This window comes from Podarcis muralis, chromosome 14 (genome assembly GCF_964188315.1).
Source record: "Podarcis muralis chromosome 14, rPodMur119.hap1.1, whole genome shotgun sequence".
Lineage (NCBI taxonomy): Eukaryota > Metazoa > Chordata > Lepidosauria > Squamata > Lacertidae > Podarcis > Podarcis muralis.
The window spans coordinates 6,989,857-7,008,245 of record NC_135668.1 but is presented as its reverse complement, the minus strand read 5'-3'; the positions used below and the strand labels follow the sequence as shown (position 1 = coordinate 7,008,245).

Sequence of the window (18,389 nt, the reverse complement as noted above, 5' to 3'; positions counted from 1 at the left end):
CACCTGTGGTCCCTCACCTTTGGTCCCCTGCACTTAGTTCTCACCTGTGGCTCCTGTCAGCATGTGACAGAGGCCACACCTTGGGAATGACTTTGACTGGCCAGCTAAACCAGGTGAGGGGAGCTGATGGATCTCAAACCATGTGAGTTAGGGACTTTCTCTGCATACGAAGACAGGCTCTGGAGGATTGAGTGGATAAAACCAATAATTCAGGGGTTGGCAAACTTTTTCAGCAGGGGGCCAGTCCACTGTCCCTCAGACCTTGTGGGGGGCCAGACTATATTCTGGGGGGGAAAGGAACGAATTCCTCTGCCTCACAATAACCCAGAGATGCATTTTAAATAAAAGCACACATTCTACTCATGTAAAAACATGCTGATTGACTGTCCGCGGGTCGGATTTAGAAGGCGATTGGGCCAGATCCGGCCCCCGAGCCTTAGTTTGCCTGCCCATGCAATAGTTGGTCCAACGGTCAAGAAGGCGGTTTCTGCACCTGCTTCAGAGGGAGGTGAGGGGCAGATGGAGCTTGACAACTTGGGAAGGTGGCCCATCTAGAAGAAGGAAATGCTAAAATTATTATTAAAATTATTGTGCATTTTTGGTTGTATCTGCTTTAATTTATCCCACTTACCTCCTTGGGTCCTGCACCTAAGGCAAGATATCAATAAATCTTTTCATTTCTCCTAGCATTTGAATGGCAAGACCCCAAGACAGATAGCTCTCTAGTCTACCTTCAGCTGCAGGAAGACAAGGGGATCAGAGTTCTTGACAGCAAGTTGGCCGTGCTTCGGAGCATCTTTCTGAAAAGCCAGCAAAAGGTGGAGACCGTCCTTTCCAACAACAAGGGCAACAAAACCTTGCTGTTGAAGATCCCCAAAGAATATGACCTGGTATGCAACTTGTACGGTGTCTGTCTGCTTGTTTACTCATTCATTAACTATATTGAAAACATTAGACTTGTTCACATGCTGCTATCTGTACCCATGGACAAGTGTTGTACAGCTCAAATGTTGTGTACACAGACTGTACGCTCCTTGGACATTGTATGTGAATAACTTTAAGAGTGTGCACAGGCCCAGATTAAGACATGCTGAAGCCCTGAGCCAGGTGTGGGGAACCTTTGGCCCTCCAAATAGTGCTGAATTGCCACTTCCATCAGGCCCAACAAGCATGCCAACGGCCCCAGGGATTATGGGAGTTGTAGTTCCACAGCATCTGGAGGGTCAAAGGTTCCCAGCACCTGCTCTAAGCTGTGTCAGTTTTAAATAGAATAGAATAGAATAGAATAGATTCTTTATTGTCATTACACAAGTGCAACATTGCACAAGTGCAACGAAATTGGATGCCATCCCTTAAAAACAACAAAAGCAAAACAACAACAACAACCAAACAAACCACATTCCAGCCACACCCACACCAACACCCATCAAACTCCCAGGTCACACTATCGAGTTACAGCATTCAAAAAGGCCACAGCTCTTGGATAGAAACTGTTTTTCAGTCTATTTGTCCTTGACTTGATGTTTCTATATCTCCTGCCAGAAGGCAGTAGTGCAAACAGACTGTGTCCCGGGTGAGATGAATCCTGCAGGATGTTGTTTGCTTTCCTAAGACAACGGGAACCGTACAGTTCTTCCAAAGATGGGAGAGGATGACCAATAATCCTTTGGGCTGTGGTTATGACCTTCTGGAGCACCTTCCTCTCCCTAGCTGTACAACTGGAGAACCAAGCACAAATACAGTATGTAAGAATGCTCTCTATGGAGCCTCGGTAGAAGGACACCAGCAGTCTCTCACTCAGATTGTTCTTCTTCAAAAGTCTGAGGAAATAAATTCTCTGCTGGGCCTTCTTCACCAGAGCAGTGGTATTTGCGCTCCAAGTCATGCCCTGATCGATAGTTACTCCCAAAAACCTGAATTCCGCCACCCTCTCCACCCGTTCCCCGTTGATATACAAGGGCTGAATGTCCGCCTTTTTTTTCCTGTAATCCACCACCAATTCCTTGGTCTTAGCCGTATTAAGAGCCAGATTGTTCTCTCCACACCAAACACAGAGCCGCTCCACCTCGTCCCGATAGGCGGACTCATCCCCTCCTGAAATGAGCCCTACCACCGTAGTGTCATCAGCAAACTTGATGATTTTGTTGCTGGAATAGATGGCTGTACAGTCATACGTATAGAGAGCATAGAGCAGGGGACTCAACACACAACCCTGTGGTGAGCCGGTGTTAAGGCTAAGGGCTGTGGACATATGTGACCCTATTCAATTGCATTACCAAAAATATGCATCATTCTAACAGAAATGGAAATAGAAATAATAAAAATTTATATTTGCCTTTATATACTGATACATAAATGAGGATACAACTAAAAAACTAAAACATTTGTCTTCCAGTAAGCATATCTGCATTTGAAATGCTTTCAAACAGAAATGCCTTCTGATTTCTTACTTAGCATATATGAAAACTGTTGACATACAGAAAGACAATTATGCTAAACTTTAAATATAGTTTAAAGATGTATTTTGAGGTCCTTTGAAATATTTAAGCTTCAATCTAGCACTGAGCGTGCAGCTCAAATATTTGTGTACAAACATTGAACACTCATTGAATGTCATGTCTGTTGAAATCCTGACTTCCTATCAGCCAAAATCCCTTATTAAGCCTCAGTTTAAAACAAATCAATTAACAGCAGCAGAAGCAACATTGTCCAGCCAATGTCTTTAGTTGCTATGTAGAAAGATCAAAAAAGGAGATATTCCTGAGAAGGGATTTCCACAATCAGAACTTCTCTATCGCATTTATTCATAGGTGTTGCAGTTTGATGGAGAGGCAGAGCGAAAGGAGTTTCTTAATCATCTGAAGGTCTACCTTGAAAGAAATGGACTCTCTCTCCACATATCTGACATGAAGGAACAGCAGCTGCTGAAGAAGGCTGTTACCAAGGAGCAGAGAAAGGACATCCTAGATATTTTCTTCAGGCATATATTTGCCCAGGTATTCTCATAACCCTAGAACTCAGGACAGACAAAAGAGCACTGACTTCAGCTGGCGTACCAGGTTAATTGAATCTGGTGCCCTGGGTTGTGTTCAACTAAATCCTATTCAGAGTAAACCCATTAAAAGGAATGAACCTAAGTTAGCCATGGTCATTAACTGCAATAGGTCTACTCAGAGCAGGACTAGCATTGAACACCACCCACAGTGTTCACAAACCTGGCAGCAAGGCCCTCTGAACACATTGGGACTTGTTTCAAAGAAAGCCGTGCATCTTCTTCCCTAAGGTAAAGGTAAAGGGACCCCTGTCCATTAGGTCCAGTCGCAGACGACTCTGGGGTTGCGGCGCTCATCTTGCTTTATTGGCTGAGGGAGCCGGCATACAGTTTCTGGGTCATGTGGCCAGCATGACTAAGCCGCTTCTGGCGAACCAGAGCAGCGCATGGAAACGTCGTTTACCTTCCCACCGGAGCGGTAGCTATTTATCTACTTGCACTTTGACGTGCTTTCGAACTGCTAGGTTGGCAGGAGCAGGGACCGAGCAACAGGAGCTCACCCCGTGAGGGGATTTGAACCGCCGACCTTCTGATTGGAAAGATCTTCTTCCCTACTATGATATAAATAGCTGCAAATGTAAACATCTGTCTCTGATAACATGTAGAGGGCAAACAAGATAAGCGGACAGCACATACATAGTGATGATGTTATTGTGTATAATCAAGGTAATTTGCCATGTGTACGTGCAAAAGAGCCTCAGTGTTGCACTGTGTTGCTCAGGCAAATGTTTCCAACTCTTTCCTTAAATAGCCCTTCTCAGGGATAGATCTGTGCATGTGCTTACCTATTTGACAATAACCTTTCAGTATAGGACAGCCACTTTCAGAGTCCAACAGGGGATGTGATTCCATCATGACTTTCTCCTCTTCCTCCTTGAAAAATGCTCATCCCACCAAGAGAATTGCATGTCAGTGATGCTGTCGGTTGTATCCAATGCTAGTCCTACTCAGAGTAGATTCACTGAAATTAATGAAGGACTCGTGTTCACTCACTTCAGTGGGTGCATTCTGTGTAGGGCAAATTTGCAAATTTGGTGTAATTTTTTTTTAAGCCCCTCTCAAAAATGCAGAGCCTGATTAGCATGGCAAGAAAGAGCATGGTAGTTTCTTTCATTTCATTACATTCATATTTTTTTTAATCCCACAATTCCTCCAAGGAGTTCAGAATTATGTACACCCTCCATTTTTATCCTCACAGATATACCTTGGGTGCTCAGTGAGAGCTGGAGACAGTGGCAGGCCTCAGATCTCCCCAGTGAAATTCGAACCTGCTGTCCTTTGTCTATTCCCAGCATTTTAACCCCACCTCCAAATACTGCCCCTCAAATATTGCAGTCAGCAAAAGGGTGGGGAGAAGACGGCTAAGGCCAGCACTTCTTTTTCACATAGATAATTTTTATTAAATTTTCTGTTTTACAATTTAAAATACTCATTTTACATCCTTAAGATATCACTGACTTCCCTTCTTCTCTTTCCATGGTTCATTTTACACATCTTATATCTCTATGAGCCAGTGTGGTGTAGTGGTTAGGAGCGGTGGACTCGTAATCTGGTGAACCAGGTTTGCTTCCCCGCTCCTCCACATGCTGCTGCTGGGTGACCTTGGGCCAGTCACACTTCTCTGAAGTCTCTCAGCCCCACTCACCTCACAGAGTGTTTGTTGTGGGGGAGGAAGGGAAAAGGAGATTGTTAGCCGCTTTGAGACTCCTTCGTGTAGTGATAAAGTGGGATATCAAATCCAAACTCTTCTTCTTCTTCTTCTTCTTCTGCATATTTTACAAAAACTATACCATTCCATTATTGTGTCCATCAAAACTTATTTACACTGTTGAATTTATCTTAATGCTGCCAACGTTTTCAGCTGCACACAATTATTTTCCATATATTCAATAAACACTTTCCAATATTTTTTAAACGTAGGTTCTTCTTGTTCTTTTATTCTATAATGTTAAGTCTGCAAGTTGTGCATATTCTGTCAACTTAAGTTGCCATTCTTCTTTGGTTGGGAACTTGCTTGTTTTCCCTTTTGGGGCTAACAAAACACAGGCTGCAGTAGTAGCATACATAAATAACCTTTTTTGACACCTGGGTATTTGAGTTTGAATTACCTCCAACAGGAAGGATTCTGGGTTTTTTGGAAAGTACTTTTAAACATTTTTTTCAATTCATTATGGATCATTTCCCAATACTCTTTTACCCTTTTACAAGTCCACCACATGTGAAAGAACATTCCCTTGCACTTCTTGCCAGAAACCTTTGCCCAAGCGTGGCATGAATAAGTCATTGCTCATTCTTCCTTACAGCAGCTTGTCCCCCAACGTGGAACTGTGTCCTTTTAATTGTTGGGGATTTCCTGCATTCTTTTTTGTTAAACATCAAATAGAGGCACTTGCATAATGCTTAGATGATCCGATCGATGTTCTGAACTATGGAGATAGAATTCAAACCTTGGTTGATATGTTATTTTAAACTAATATTTGCAGAGCAGACAGAAAGGCGTCCCGGGTTTGTTGCAGTTCTGTTATTTCTGAGAAGCGTTATTCCAGGAACCTCACCATGTGCTTTGTCCTTTCCAGGTTCTAGACATTGACAGATTAGACGCTGGGGAGCTCAGCTTGGAAACTTCTCAGAAAGCCAAGGAAGCGTTGAAGTGTGAGCTGAGCAGGGAGGAGTTTGCAGATGCGCTGGGGCTCAAGCCCCAGTCTGTGTTTGTGGACTCCATGTTCTCACTCGCTGACAAAGACGGCAATGGATATCTCTCCTTCCGGGAGTTCCTAGACATCTTCGTGGTCTTTATGAAAGGTGAAATTGGATATCAGTAGAAAAGTATGGGAGGGAATAGAGCCTAATTAGGGCATTCAGAATTCTACACGGGAAAACATTCCAGGTGTTTATCGTGTGTTCATCAAGGAACATCTCTAGTAGGAGAGACCAGCAGCCAGATGGTCAATGGGGAATCATGTTGGTTCAGCAGGAAGTGAGTCCAGCTCAGCCAACATGAGAAGCTACTGATCAGGATAATTATGGGAAGGCCATTCCCAATAAAGGTGGGAGAGAAATTTGATTCAGTTCACATTTAACAACCACTTCCAAACAGTATGCCAACCAAAACATAGCCATTTCTTCAAAATTCACACCTACCCAAAATTTGCAATTTGGTCCTCCAACCAAATAATGTGTGGAAAAACCAACAGGGTAAAAGTGTGCCTAGAAATGCATATTTTAGTGAAAATAACATACAAAAATGCATTGTATCAGAGGAAATTGCTTTCTAGGAATGTATAAGGTAAAGGTAAAGGTACCCCTGCCCATACGGGCCAGTCTTGACAGACTCTAGGGTTGTGCGCCCATCTCACTCTATAGGCCGGGGGGCCAGCGCTGTCCGCAGACACTTCTGGGTCACGTGGCCAGCGTGACAAGCTGCATCTGGCGAGCCAGCGCAGCACACGGAACGCCGTTTACCTTCCCGCTAGTAAGCGGTCCCTATTTATCTACTTGCACCCAGGGGTGCTTTCGAACTGCTAGGTTGGCAGGCGCTGGGACCGAGCAACGGGAGCGCACCCCGCTGCAGGGATTCGAACCGCCGACCTTTCGATCAGCAAGTCCTAGGCGCTGAGGCTTTAACCCACAGCGCCACCCGCGTCCCTTCTAGGAATGTATACATTAGGTGAAATTGCATTTCAAAATTGTATTCTGCACTAAAGTGCAGATAGATTTTTATGAGGATTTTAAATAAAATTGGCAACTGATGTTGGGATGTGAAGAACTGAATCTAAAGAGTGAAAACAAGGAAAATGAGAGGTCTGCGTCATCCTCATGTGTCAGGCTGCAACAATAGTCTCTCCCACATCCTCTCACCCACCAGTTTCCTGGAACACAAATCCCCTCCCTTCAGTTATCAGTTCCTCTGAAGTTATTGTGGGGCTGGAGAATTGGGCTCTCATAAAAATTCCTTATCAAATGGGCTTTATGATAAGCATTTTTATGGTAAGTATTTTTGATGTTACTCATCTTACTCTTCCTCCACCAGGATCTCCCCAAGAGAAGTCAAAACTGATGTTCACCATGTATGATATAGATGGAAATGGCTTTCTTTCAAAGGAAGAATTCTTCAGGATGTTGAGGTATTCTCTAGTGCCGGGGAAGGGAGTCTTTTTCAGCTGGAGGGCCACATTTTATTCTCCCAAGGGCCACATATCAGTGGTGGGCAGGGCCAGAGCAAACAGGTCAAGAAATGTAAACAGTAACTTTGTACAACAGGCCAGTTTCTCTCTACCCTCCATCCAGCCAAGCAAAGTGTGTTATCCGAATGCAAGGACACATTCCTTCTAGGCAAAAGCCCTACAGGGTGAGGAACAAGGCCAGTGACAGAGAGTGGATTCTCCAGCCCCAGTTTTGAAATTGAAATTCACATGAGGCAACAGTTTCTCCCTAGTGAATTCTGATATTCTTTTTTTAAAAAAAATTAATCAATTCTCAGTACACATATGACATCTAATATCATAGGTAAAGGTAAAGGTACCCCTGCCCATATGGGCCAGTCTTGACAGACTCTGGGGTTGTGCGCTCATCTCACTCAAGAGGCCGGGGGCCAGCGCTGTCCGCAGACACTTCCGGGTCACGTGGCCAGCATGACAAGCTGCATCTGGCGAGCCAGCGCAGCACACGGAACGCCGTTTACCTTCCCGCTAGTAAGCGGTCCCTATTTATCTACTTGCACCCGGGGGTGCTTTCGAACTGCTAGGTTGGTAGGCGCTGGGACCGAACGATGGGTGCGCACCCCGCCGCGGGGATTCAAACCGCCGACCATGCGATCGGCAAGTCCTAGGCACTGAGGTTTTACCCACAGCGCCACCCGCGTCCCTAGATCTAATATCATAAACTCTTGTAATTGAGAACAGAATGCATAATGTAAGGGAAAATGAGGCAGGTAGAGGTTATGTTGTTAGTGACCAGAAATGCTTAGGGTGGACATCTGACTGCAAGGGTCTTAGTGAAGACTCACATGTTCTGGACCCCTTTTCTGAACATAATTTGACTCAGTACATTTCCCATGTGCCCATGCCCCTTTGCCCCTTTGCCCACAGCCCTTTGATTCATGGCAGCTTTTGCAACAGGCTCCTTGTTTGCTGACCGCGCTGTGTCTTCTGTTGCCTCTTAGGTCTTTCATTGAGATCTACAACAACTGCCTCTCGCGAGATCAGACTGAGAAGGTCATAGAGTCCTTGTTCAAGGAGTCAGGGTTCGAAGACAAAGAGGAGCTCACCTGGGAAGATTTTAACTACATGCTGCGGGACCACGACCAGGAGTTCCGCTTCACTCAACTCTGCGTTAAAGGTAATGGAAAAGGGAGAGCCCAGGCCTGAGCTTGGGGGGGGGGCATGGAAAGGCAAAATTAAGCAGCTGAATTGTTAGGTAAATTGGAATTTCCAACCCTCACAATACTGGGAGAGCGTGGTTGGACTTGCAATGGAGAATCGGCCTTCCTTCTACTCCACCGGTGGGGAATCTTTTTGACTCCACATCTCTTCCTGAAGCCAACTTTAACAGGTGGGCAGGACAAACTACCTTCCGATCCCATGGCATCAATCATAACGCCCTTGTGTGGGATTGCCAAGCGCCCAACAGCCAGGTAGGTGACTGTCTGCTGGGCCGTAGCTAGGGAGTGGTGAAGTGGGCCCCCTCCAGGGGCATAGGCAAGGCCCCCCCCCCACAAAATCGGCTTTAAAATATGTCCATAAATATAAATATTGATTATTGCCTTATAAGAAAAGGTTTTAAATAGAGGGTGAATTGAATGGGGGAGGGGTTTGGAGGAGAGGCGGAAAGAAGAGCTAATTTGTCAGTGGCTGAGGGGGCACACTCTGGACAGTTCTGCCAGGGGTGTAAGATCACCTGGCTATGGCTCTGGCTGTCTGGCACTTGGGTTAAGCATCTCTTTCCATCACCAATTTCCTGCTAGAAATGCCTCTGTGCATGTGTTCATCCATCTATCTTTACAATGCCACTGTCAGAAAGAGACTATATGGACCTCTGGTCTGAGACGCAACCCTAAGAAGTTAGTGAGCTCTTTCTCTTCCCCTTATTCTGCAAAATCCTTCGTATGAACAGACATGACTTTCCTTATTCTGTCTCTCAAAGGAATTCCTGACAGATTCAGACAAAATGTGAGCAATCGAGCCTCCGTCATCGACAAGGATAGAAGCAACAAGTAAGCTCTCTGCTCAGCCTCTGATCCTCTGTGAGCCGGGCTCATCTCAAGCGCCGTCCGGCACTCGCTCCGCAGATACACGGCATACATTTAAAGCACATTTCCTCCTCTAAAGTATCCCAGGGACAATTACCACCACCCTCAACAAACTACAGTCACAAGGATTCTGTTTTGGGTGTGTGTGTGTGTCAGGGATGTGCCTTAAATGTGTTTTAAAAGTATGGTGTGTATTCCGTTTCTCTGCTAAGCTTTTCTCTGTGGTTATAGTTCCATTAATCAGCCCGTTCCTTACAGTTAAGTGAAAGAGTAAATTCACCTACTGGTTTTGAAAGAATTTCCCACACATTGCTGCTTGACAGTGAAACTTAGCATTGTTTATAGGGTATTCTCGTTCATGAAACAGAGCTCCGGAGGGTCTTTTAACCATTTCCTCACTCTCCATTTTCCAGCTGAAATCCTTGCCCTGCCAAAACAAAAAAACAAAAATACCCTGACACTTCCCCTGGTTTTTAAATGGTTGCTATGTAAGGTGTTTAAATTGGTTTGGAGGAGGAACGAAAGGTTGTGAGATGAACTTGTTTCTGCATATTTAAGGTAGTGCAGAGAGATAGGAGGAAGAGCCACGTTAAGGTTCTTTCAATGCCACTGAGTGAATTTCCACTGTGTGTTTCCTGGAGAGAGTGCTGAGGCCATTATGCCCTCTGGGCTACCACTGTGCCAAAGATATATCTAACTGCAACCTGCTCATTCCTCTGAACAGTGCCCCACCCCCAGTATTATTGCATGGGCTATGCAGCAGTTAACCGGAGATCTTTGTTTCCAAAGAGTAAACGATGCTAGGCCTAAGGGCACTTCCAGACACAATGCCAATGAAAGTGCCGGGTGCTGTAAAAGGGTGTCACCCAGCATGTGATGTTATTGTCACTCCTTTAAAAAGAGTGTCACCCAGCACGTGATGTTATTGTGGAGCTAGCAGCAGCCAGCCCAGGCTACCAGTCACGTAGAAAAACAACCTGATCCATAGGTCATGCATGCAAAATGACTCGGCTCCACTCGCTAGCATCTCCTTGCTGAAACCCTGGAGAGCTGCTGCCGGTCAGTGTCGAACCAACATGGTCTGGCTTGGTATAAGGCAGCCGTCCTATGTCTCTATTTGTTTTATTATATTTACACATAAAATTGCATGCTGAGGAATCAAGGAAAAAAATATTCTCAAGAGTGGAAAAAATGGCATAAAGCTCGCTCACATGACAGGGTAAATAAAATCATTTTAAGGCAGCATATAGAACAAAACACAGACGACCCCTGTCTAATAATTGATTCCCCAGTGTAGGTGCTGCTATGTTAAACACAACCTTATGGCTGCAAAACAGATGTCATAAGAAACATCCCCAGAAAGACCCTAAGAGGAATGCCTGTTCTGTTTTCCATGCAACTAGATTTTCAGCATTTTCCGATTATCAAACCCACTTTCTCTAGAAGAGCTACAGCTGTTATTCAGAAAACAAAATGCTAACGAAGATGAGTTGTTTCTTCTGCCAGAAATGTGGCAAAACCAATAAGCTGGGCGTGGGAAATATTTAGGGAGGCTGGTGTTATTCACTTGCAGTGGGCAAACTTTTTCCTTCTAAGCAACCATAAAATCAAAGGGCCTGGGTCAGCTTTCTTGGTTCCAAGTCGTGTAATAGATAAGACTGTTCTCTGAAAGGCTATTATCTGCTTCCTTAAGCATCATCCTAAATCGAGAGCAGCCCCTGATTCTGGAAGGAGATGCGACCTCTGGGGGAATGCCAGGGCAAAACCTGAGGAGGAGGCCAGGAAAAAAGTAAGTGTCTGATTGTATTTCTTAATAGCCTTCCAATGTGACATCTATTTAGATTAGAATTTATCATGGTGATCCCAAAACAGACATTTTCTGCTGCTGTAACCGCGTTATGGAACTCCCTTCCCTCTGCCATATGTGAAACAGAAACCATGAGTTACATCAGATCTCATGTAGAGTCATATTTTTGTCCAGGGCCCTATTTTTATTTCTCTCCATTTTCTGAATTCCTGCTCTCCATATGCCTTTGAAGTGCTGTTTTATTCTGGATTTTTGTTTTAATAACATTGAGTTGTAGTCAAGTTGTACTCTGAGTAGGCCCAAGGGCACAAATTGACCTAAATTGGTCATATCCATCAATTTCAATGGGTCTAATCTGACTAGGAGTAGTATTGCATGCAGCCCATTCAGTTCAATAGATCTATTCCTTAGAACTTAAAAAAGTAAAGGTAATATACCCCTGACAGTTAAGTTCAGTCGTGAACGACTCTGGGGTTGCAGCGCTCATCTCACTCTATAGGCCAAGGGAGCCGACGTTTGTCCGCTGTTGTCAGGGGTTCAGGAGCAGAGGCGAGGGCAAGGGAGGAAACAGAGCGCGAGGGGGAGGAGTTCGAAGAAAGGATGAGTGATGACGACGACCCGAGATCTCCGAGTCTTTCCAGTGAATCGGAAGATTCACAGAAAGGAGCGCCAGTGGCCAGAGCAAAGCGGGGGGGGCCTAGGGGGACACCCCAGGAGGAAGGGACCAGCGGGGGTTCAGAGGGCAGCAGTTGGAAATCGGGGCCAGCGTCCCCACCAGAGCGCAGTGGAGAGGAAGGACGTCAGGGATCGAGCCCTGGCAGCTCGCAGCAGGGAGGAGGGCATGAGTCAGGAGTGACCACGCCCCCATCGGGGAGCGAAGAAACGGTCAAGCGGAAAGTGGAAGGCTGGGCGCGCGCGCCAAGTTCAAATGCACAGGAAGGCCGCGCAGTAAGCAGCCCGGAAAGGGAGCCAGGTCCTAAAGCCCGACGCAAGGAGACAGGAGGGTCCGGGGGGTCAGCGTCAGAGGAGTCCCGGAGGGAGGAGACCATGGGGGGCAGAGGGACCCAGAGAAGGACGGTCAGGCGGAAAAGGTGGAGTAAGGCGAGGATATTAGGTTGGTGTACGAGGGGTGGAGATTCAGACGGAGCTTCGCCGGTCTAGCCATAAGACGTAGAGTTGCACGCAGCAGCTTGGAAATGGAAACTGTAACTCAATAAAGACTTTTATAAAGCGAACGCTGGCTAGCGTGATCCTCTGTGAGCTGGGATCGGGGAGCAGCTCTGATTCCGGGTTATGTGGCCAGCATGACTAAGCCGCTTCTGGCGAAGCCAGAGCAGTGCATGGAAACGCCGTTTACCTTCCTGCCAGAGTGGTACCTATTTATCTACTTGCACTTTGACATGCTTTCGAACTGCTAGGTTGGCAGGAGCTGGGACCGAGCAACGGGAGCTCACCCCGTCGCAGGGATTCAAACTGCGACCTTCTGATCGGCAAGTCCTAGGCTCTATGGTTTAACCCACAGCGCCACCCACATCCAGTAAAGGCTTGTAATTAATTAATTTAAAACAGTGCTACCCTGAGAGCCAGTATAAAGTAATGGTTAGTGTTGGGCTGAAGGCAGGAAGAGCAGATGGAAAATGCAGCGGAAGATGTGGAATAACACTTGTTTGGTGCAGCATCCCATTACGCCCCCCCCCCCCCGCAAACAAATTGGAACGAAGGCTCAACAAATAGCCGGCATTGCCTAACCTTTCCCTCAACCCTTTTGCAGACAATCTGGGGTGAATGCTTCACAAACAGGTCATACAGAAGCTGGTTGCTGTCCTTTCCTCATAACAAGTCGGGGTGAAATGGAATTGTTAAAGAGAGAGAGAACCATGTTTACTGCTCTCAGCTCCTTGGGGAGAATTGTTAAATTAGAAGGCAGTGCAGAAGCACCATTCTTAACGGTGGGTGGGCACCCTTCCATGCCATGTCTCTGCTTTGTCTGAGGTTTGGCAAAGGATGCTCCTAGAAGTGCCAAACGTCAAATAATGGCTGTTGCCATTGGCACATATCCATTTTGGATGCTATTCCAGATGTCCCAAAGGTAAGATTAGGACTGCAGCCCTGTACGCATTTACCTGGAAGTGAACCCCATTGTACTCCATTGGGCTTACTTCTGAGTAGACATCGGCTTCTTCTATGGGACCTTATGACGCACTTTTATGTTTTTATACGTGGGAAAGGAAACTTATAAAACATACATGCAGATGGCATCATTTCTTCTGAGTTGCTACTTCATTCTGCTATAGTACAAAAGGGAAATAAAACAGTCCCTGGGGCAGGGGTGGGGGGTGGGGGGTGGCAGATGTAAACATTCAGATAGCACCACAGCTGATTTGCATTTTATGATTGTTCTCTGAAATGCCCAGCCTTTGTGTGCCTATAGCATCATAATATTTCCATATTCCTGTAAATGTCTTCCACCTTATCGCCTCTGCCTGTGATGCAGCGCTTTGATGAGAATTGTTGTCCATTTCTGATGGACTCTCCCTTAGGCAAACACACAATGCTCATTTTATACGCTGTTGAGTTTTGTTGATATCAATGACTTGTTTGCCTTGTGGTCAGCTTTTAGGCCACAGAGCAAAATCAATCCCTGGAAGGTATCCAAATATATCATTGTCTCGTCTGTGACAAAGCCTTGGCACTAACCTCAGAGGAAAGTAGTTAATGGACTTTATATCGTTGTGGTCTGAGGGCCAATGTACGTGTTGCATCAATGCTCAGGTTGGCTTTGTGTACTTAATTAAAGGACTACATCTCCCCACATGAGCCAACCTGTACCTGGCACTTGCCATCTGAGGTGGCAACATGAGAATGGGCCTTTTCGGTGGTGCTTTGACATTTTGCTGTGTTCCTAATACAACAACAAAGTCCTGTGACTCACCCTACCATGACCAAAATTAGTTTATATATTTCAGCTGTGCTCAAGAACTATTTCTGCAATGTAATTGAGTTGGCAAATAAACATTTAATAACGGGGCATAATAAGTTTCTGGATTTGCTCCTTCTTGCAAACATCTTACACTGAGATTTCTGTACAGTACTTTATTCTGGCACTACAGTCAAATGCACTGGCAAACAATTAGCGTAGATTTTATTGCTGAGGAATGCTGTGTGCATGACTAGCTGTTCTGGGATTCCTAGTTAGGTTAGGTTGTCCTGATATCTTAAATCAGTGCCTTCTAAACAACACATTAGTAAGTATTTTTTCAGTTCCTCAGAAGGAGGTTTACATTTTCTTATGATACATTTTGAAGGTGTATTAAAGTTAGGCAATTCATTTTTACTGAGGTCAGTGGTCCATGTATGTAAATAATGTCTGCTATACATAAAACCATCATTTGCTCTGTAGATCTTCTTTCAGCTTTTGGTTATATACATAAACTTCATAATCTTTGACAAGCTCCAAGATACTTTAAGAACAAACTTATTGCCCATGAATATATCAGCTTGCCTGGTTCTTTCTCTGAGGACCGACTTTGTGTCCTCCAGCCATCTCAGGTGTGATGGTGAGCCAATTGAGATGGGTTTTCTGGTGTTGGTGGTCAAAGATGATGGGTGTTGTGTCCCAACATCTGGAGGGCACTGGCCCCAGGATGGGTGGGGCTCTCCTAGTCAATTCATATCTTGACAGCCTTGCAAACCCTCATATGGACTTTCACTTCCTTGTTACAGGCTGTCCTTTCCCCAGCCATATCTCTACACGGAGGCACGGAGGGAGAAGTACCAGAGGAGCAAAATTCACCAGAAAGTCCAGCAGTTCAAGCGCTTCATTGAGAATTACCGTCGCCACATCATCTGCGTGGTGATATTCTCAGCCATCACGGTTGGGGTCTTTGTGGAGAGGGCATACTGTGAGTTACCAGCCTATTTAGCTCCACCAAGCCAACTGCTGCGCCCAGGACCTAGCGTGGCCAGCCAGGGCCGGAACTCCACATCCTCATTCATTGAGGAAGGAGAAATGTCTGTCTCCAGAGGAGGCAGTGAGTGGCAGCCCCAGCTAAGGATGCCACCACGTACGTACCTGCTTGCAGCACAAACTAACGCCGGACTCAAAAAAAGCAAGACCCAAGACTGCTGCAAGTAGAGCTCATTAATTGCTAACGAGGGAAGTTTGTTGCTAAACTTCCCAGTCCTGCTTTTTAGTGGCTGCTTTGGAGACCCAGACCTATAGGGTCACAACTTTAGTTGCAGTGCTGTTGCTGTAAAATGAAGCTGAATAGCTCCACTATAACCCAGACCCCACCCCACTGAGCACGCAGTAAGAAGCAGGAGGGAAGTTCTTTCAGGGTGTGAGCATATATAGTAACAAAACATGTTATTTAGAATGGCTTTGCATTGCCTTGCTTTTCCCCCAGGAAGTAGTAAAGGGCTTGTAAGGCATGCCAGCATGTTTATAACCCAAGCCTGCTGAGAGGGGAGAATGGGAGCATGTGAGGTCCTCGTTCCTGCAGCAAACCATTTCTCCTCTGTCTCTAGATTATGGATTTGCATCGCCACCCACAGGAATTGCAGATACCACCTTTGTGGGCATCCTCATCTCTCGGGGAGCAGGAGCCAGCATCTCCTTCATGTACTCATTTATCCTGCTCACCATGTGTCGAAACCTCATCACTTTTCTGCGGGAGACCTTTTTCAATCGCTACATCCCTTTTGATTCTGCCGTGGACTTCCACCGCTGGATTGCAACCGGAGCCCTGATCTTTTCAGGTAGATTCTGAGAGGTCCTGCACACTTGCTCAAATGCCTACACAAAAATGCACATCTTGCTTGGGTCGGCGAGGCACCTTGTAAAATAAAATTTCCAGGGGAAATAAATCATAACGATTAAATAATGATACGAGGAAAGTGCGTACCTACAGGACCGCCTCTCCCAGTATGCCCCGCGGAGGACCTTAAGGTCCATAAATAGCAACACCCTAGAGGTCCCGGGCCCTAAGGAAGTCAGATTAGCCTCAACCAGAGCCAGGCCTTTTCAACACTGGCTCTGGCCTGGTGGAACGCTCTGTCTCATGAGACCAGGGCCCTGCAGGATCTGATTTCTTTCCGCAGGGCCTGTAAGACAGAGCTGTTCCGCCTGGACTTTGGCTTGGAATCAACTTGATCCCCTCCCCCTCTTCTTTTTTCCTTCCTCCTTCTGTGTTGGAACTCCTATTTGGGGACTTCCCTGGCTTTTTTCTGGCCCACGTAGGACCAGTCTGGATAGTTGGCCTTGGTGAAGACTTGACGTTTTCATCCCCAAAAAAGTTTTTGATTTGAGTTTCTACTGAAATGAGGCTGCATTTTAATGTTGTATTTTAATCTTGTTTTTAAATTGTATTTTAATCAATTGTTTTATACCTGGTGTTAGCCGCCCTGAGACCAGTTGTGGCTGGAGAGGGCGGGGTATAAATAAAATTTATTATCATCATCATCATCATCCACCTAAGAGCAAAATGTTGCCATGATAAAATACAATAAAAAGTGCAAGAGTTAAGATCACCATCAAATACAGGAGCTGAAGATCAGCAGCCGAAACACATAGACTGACAAACGATACCTTAAAAGGCCTAAGAGAAGTCCACTTACCTCCTTAGGTGGGTGGCTTTGCGGCCAGGCCTCAGGCCCCCACAGTGATCTGGCCAGGGGGCAGAGACTGGCGTCCTGCTTGCTGGTGCTTGGCCACACCGATGGAGCTGGGTGGGGCTGCACTTGGGGAGCGGGTTCAGCTGGATGGTTCCATGGGGAATTTAAAGCACAGCCTCATGGAATTGCCCTCTCTTGCCCCTTGCTGGATCACTGTGGCTCATGGGGCCTTGGCAAGCAATGGAAAAGTATTTGCTGAGTACCAATAGGAGAACGATGTAGGTGCCAAGTGAGGAAACTAGGAAGCTGCTTTATAGTAAGTCAGTGTTGTCTACTCTGACTGGCAGCAGCTCTCTCATGATCAACACTGTTTTGTAACAATTCTTAAGTTTCTCATTTTTCCCGTCTAAAATTCAGTTTTTCACATTTCCACAGCCATCAGCAATCTCTAAAAAATAAATAAATCCTGAAAATTCTTCATTTAGCTCTTCATTTATTTCTCCTAATGAACACATCTTGCCTGCAATTTTGATTAATGCACACATTTTTGCAAGGAACTTGTATTAATAGAATGCATTTTGTGTTATTTTCACAGTTATTTTTTATGCATGTTTCCCCCTAATATATTCATTTAATTCATGTTTGGAGGGAAAACTGCACAATGAAATTCAGAGAAGTGCAACTTTCAAAGAGTTAGCTGTGTTTCAGTTCAAGGACTGTGAATTTGCTTTTTTTTTAAAGGGAAAAAAAGAATGCAAACAGCCCGGAACAGGTTTGAAATTGCTTTTATAATTGTTGCTGTGGATGCATTCTCTCACTACTTTTGCACCCTGCAGTTCTGCACACCCTGGGCCATATTGTGAATGTCTACATCTTCTCAGTCACCCCTCTCAGCGTCCTGTCCTGCCTCTTCTCCAACACCTTTACAAACGATGGGTAAGTTGGGAGTGCCTTCTCCCCCTTCATACATACCGTATTTTTCGCTCTGTAAGACGCACCCAACCATAAGACACACCTAGTTTTTAGAGGAGGAAAACAAGAAACAAGAAAGCAATGCAAAGCCTCTTGAGCGAAGAGGCAGGAGCACTCCCACTGCGCTCAAGAGGCTTTGCGTGGCTATCCCTGAAGCCAGAAGAGCAAGAGGGATCACTGCACACCGATCCCTCTTGTTCTTCTGGCTTCTGGGATAGCTGCGCAGCCTGCATTCGCTCCATAAGACGCACACACATTTCCCCTTACTTTTTAGGAGGGGGAAAGTGTGTCTTATAGAGCGAAAAATACGGTAATAGCTGAAGAACGCAAAGGAGAGCTGGGCAACCCAGATGGATGGAGAAAGAACGGAAGCCATGATCTTTGAGCATTTTGTGCAGTTAGAGCTTTTTCTCACCACTGTTTTAGCATGGGAAGCCCAATACCTCTTTGGTGGATTTTGAAATACAGTGGTGCCTGGCAAGACGAAATTAATCCGTTCCGCGAGTCTCTTCGTCTTGCGGTTTTTTCGTCTTGCGAAGCACGGCTATTAGAGGCTTAGCGGCTATTAGCGGCTTAGCGGCTATTAACAGCTTAGCGGCTTAGCGGCTATTAACGGCTTAGCGGCTTTAAGAAAAAGGAAACAAACTCGCAAGAACTCGCAAGACGTTTCGTCTTGCGAAGCAACCCCATAGGGAAAT

General features: G+C 45.6%; 1 protein-coding gene across 2 annotated transcripts in view; it reads left to right on the top strand.

The window, feature by feature from the left end:
- Positions 1-18,389, top strand: part of DUOX2 (dual oxidase 2) — a 64,807-nt gene that overhangs the window by 34,996 nt on the left and 11,422 nt on the right. For both annotated transcript variants that reach the window (XM_028706545.2, XM_028706544.2), the window contains exons 17-26: positions 688-890; positions 2,811-2,996; positions 5,629-5,854; positions 7,083-7,176; positions 8,214-8,389; positions 9,194-9,263; positions 10,993-11,088; positions 14,830-15,008; positions 15,634-15,864; positions 17,556-17,655. In XM_028706545.2, the coding sequence (XP_028562378.2) occupies positions 688-890; positions 2,811-2,996; positions 5,629-5,854; positions 7,083-7,176; positions 8,214-8,389; positions 9,194-9,263; positions 10,993-11,088; positions 14,830-15,008; positions 15,634-15,864; positions 17,556-17,655 (1,561 nt within the window). The remainder of the gene's footprint in view (positions 1-687; positions 891-2,810; positions 2,997-5,628; positions 5,855-7,082; positions 7,177-8,213; positions 8,390-9,193; positions 9,264-10,992; positions 11,089-14,829; positions 15,009-15,633; positions 15,865-17,555; positions 17,656-18,389) is intronic.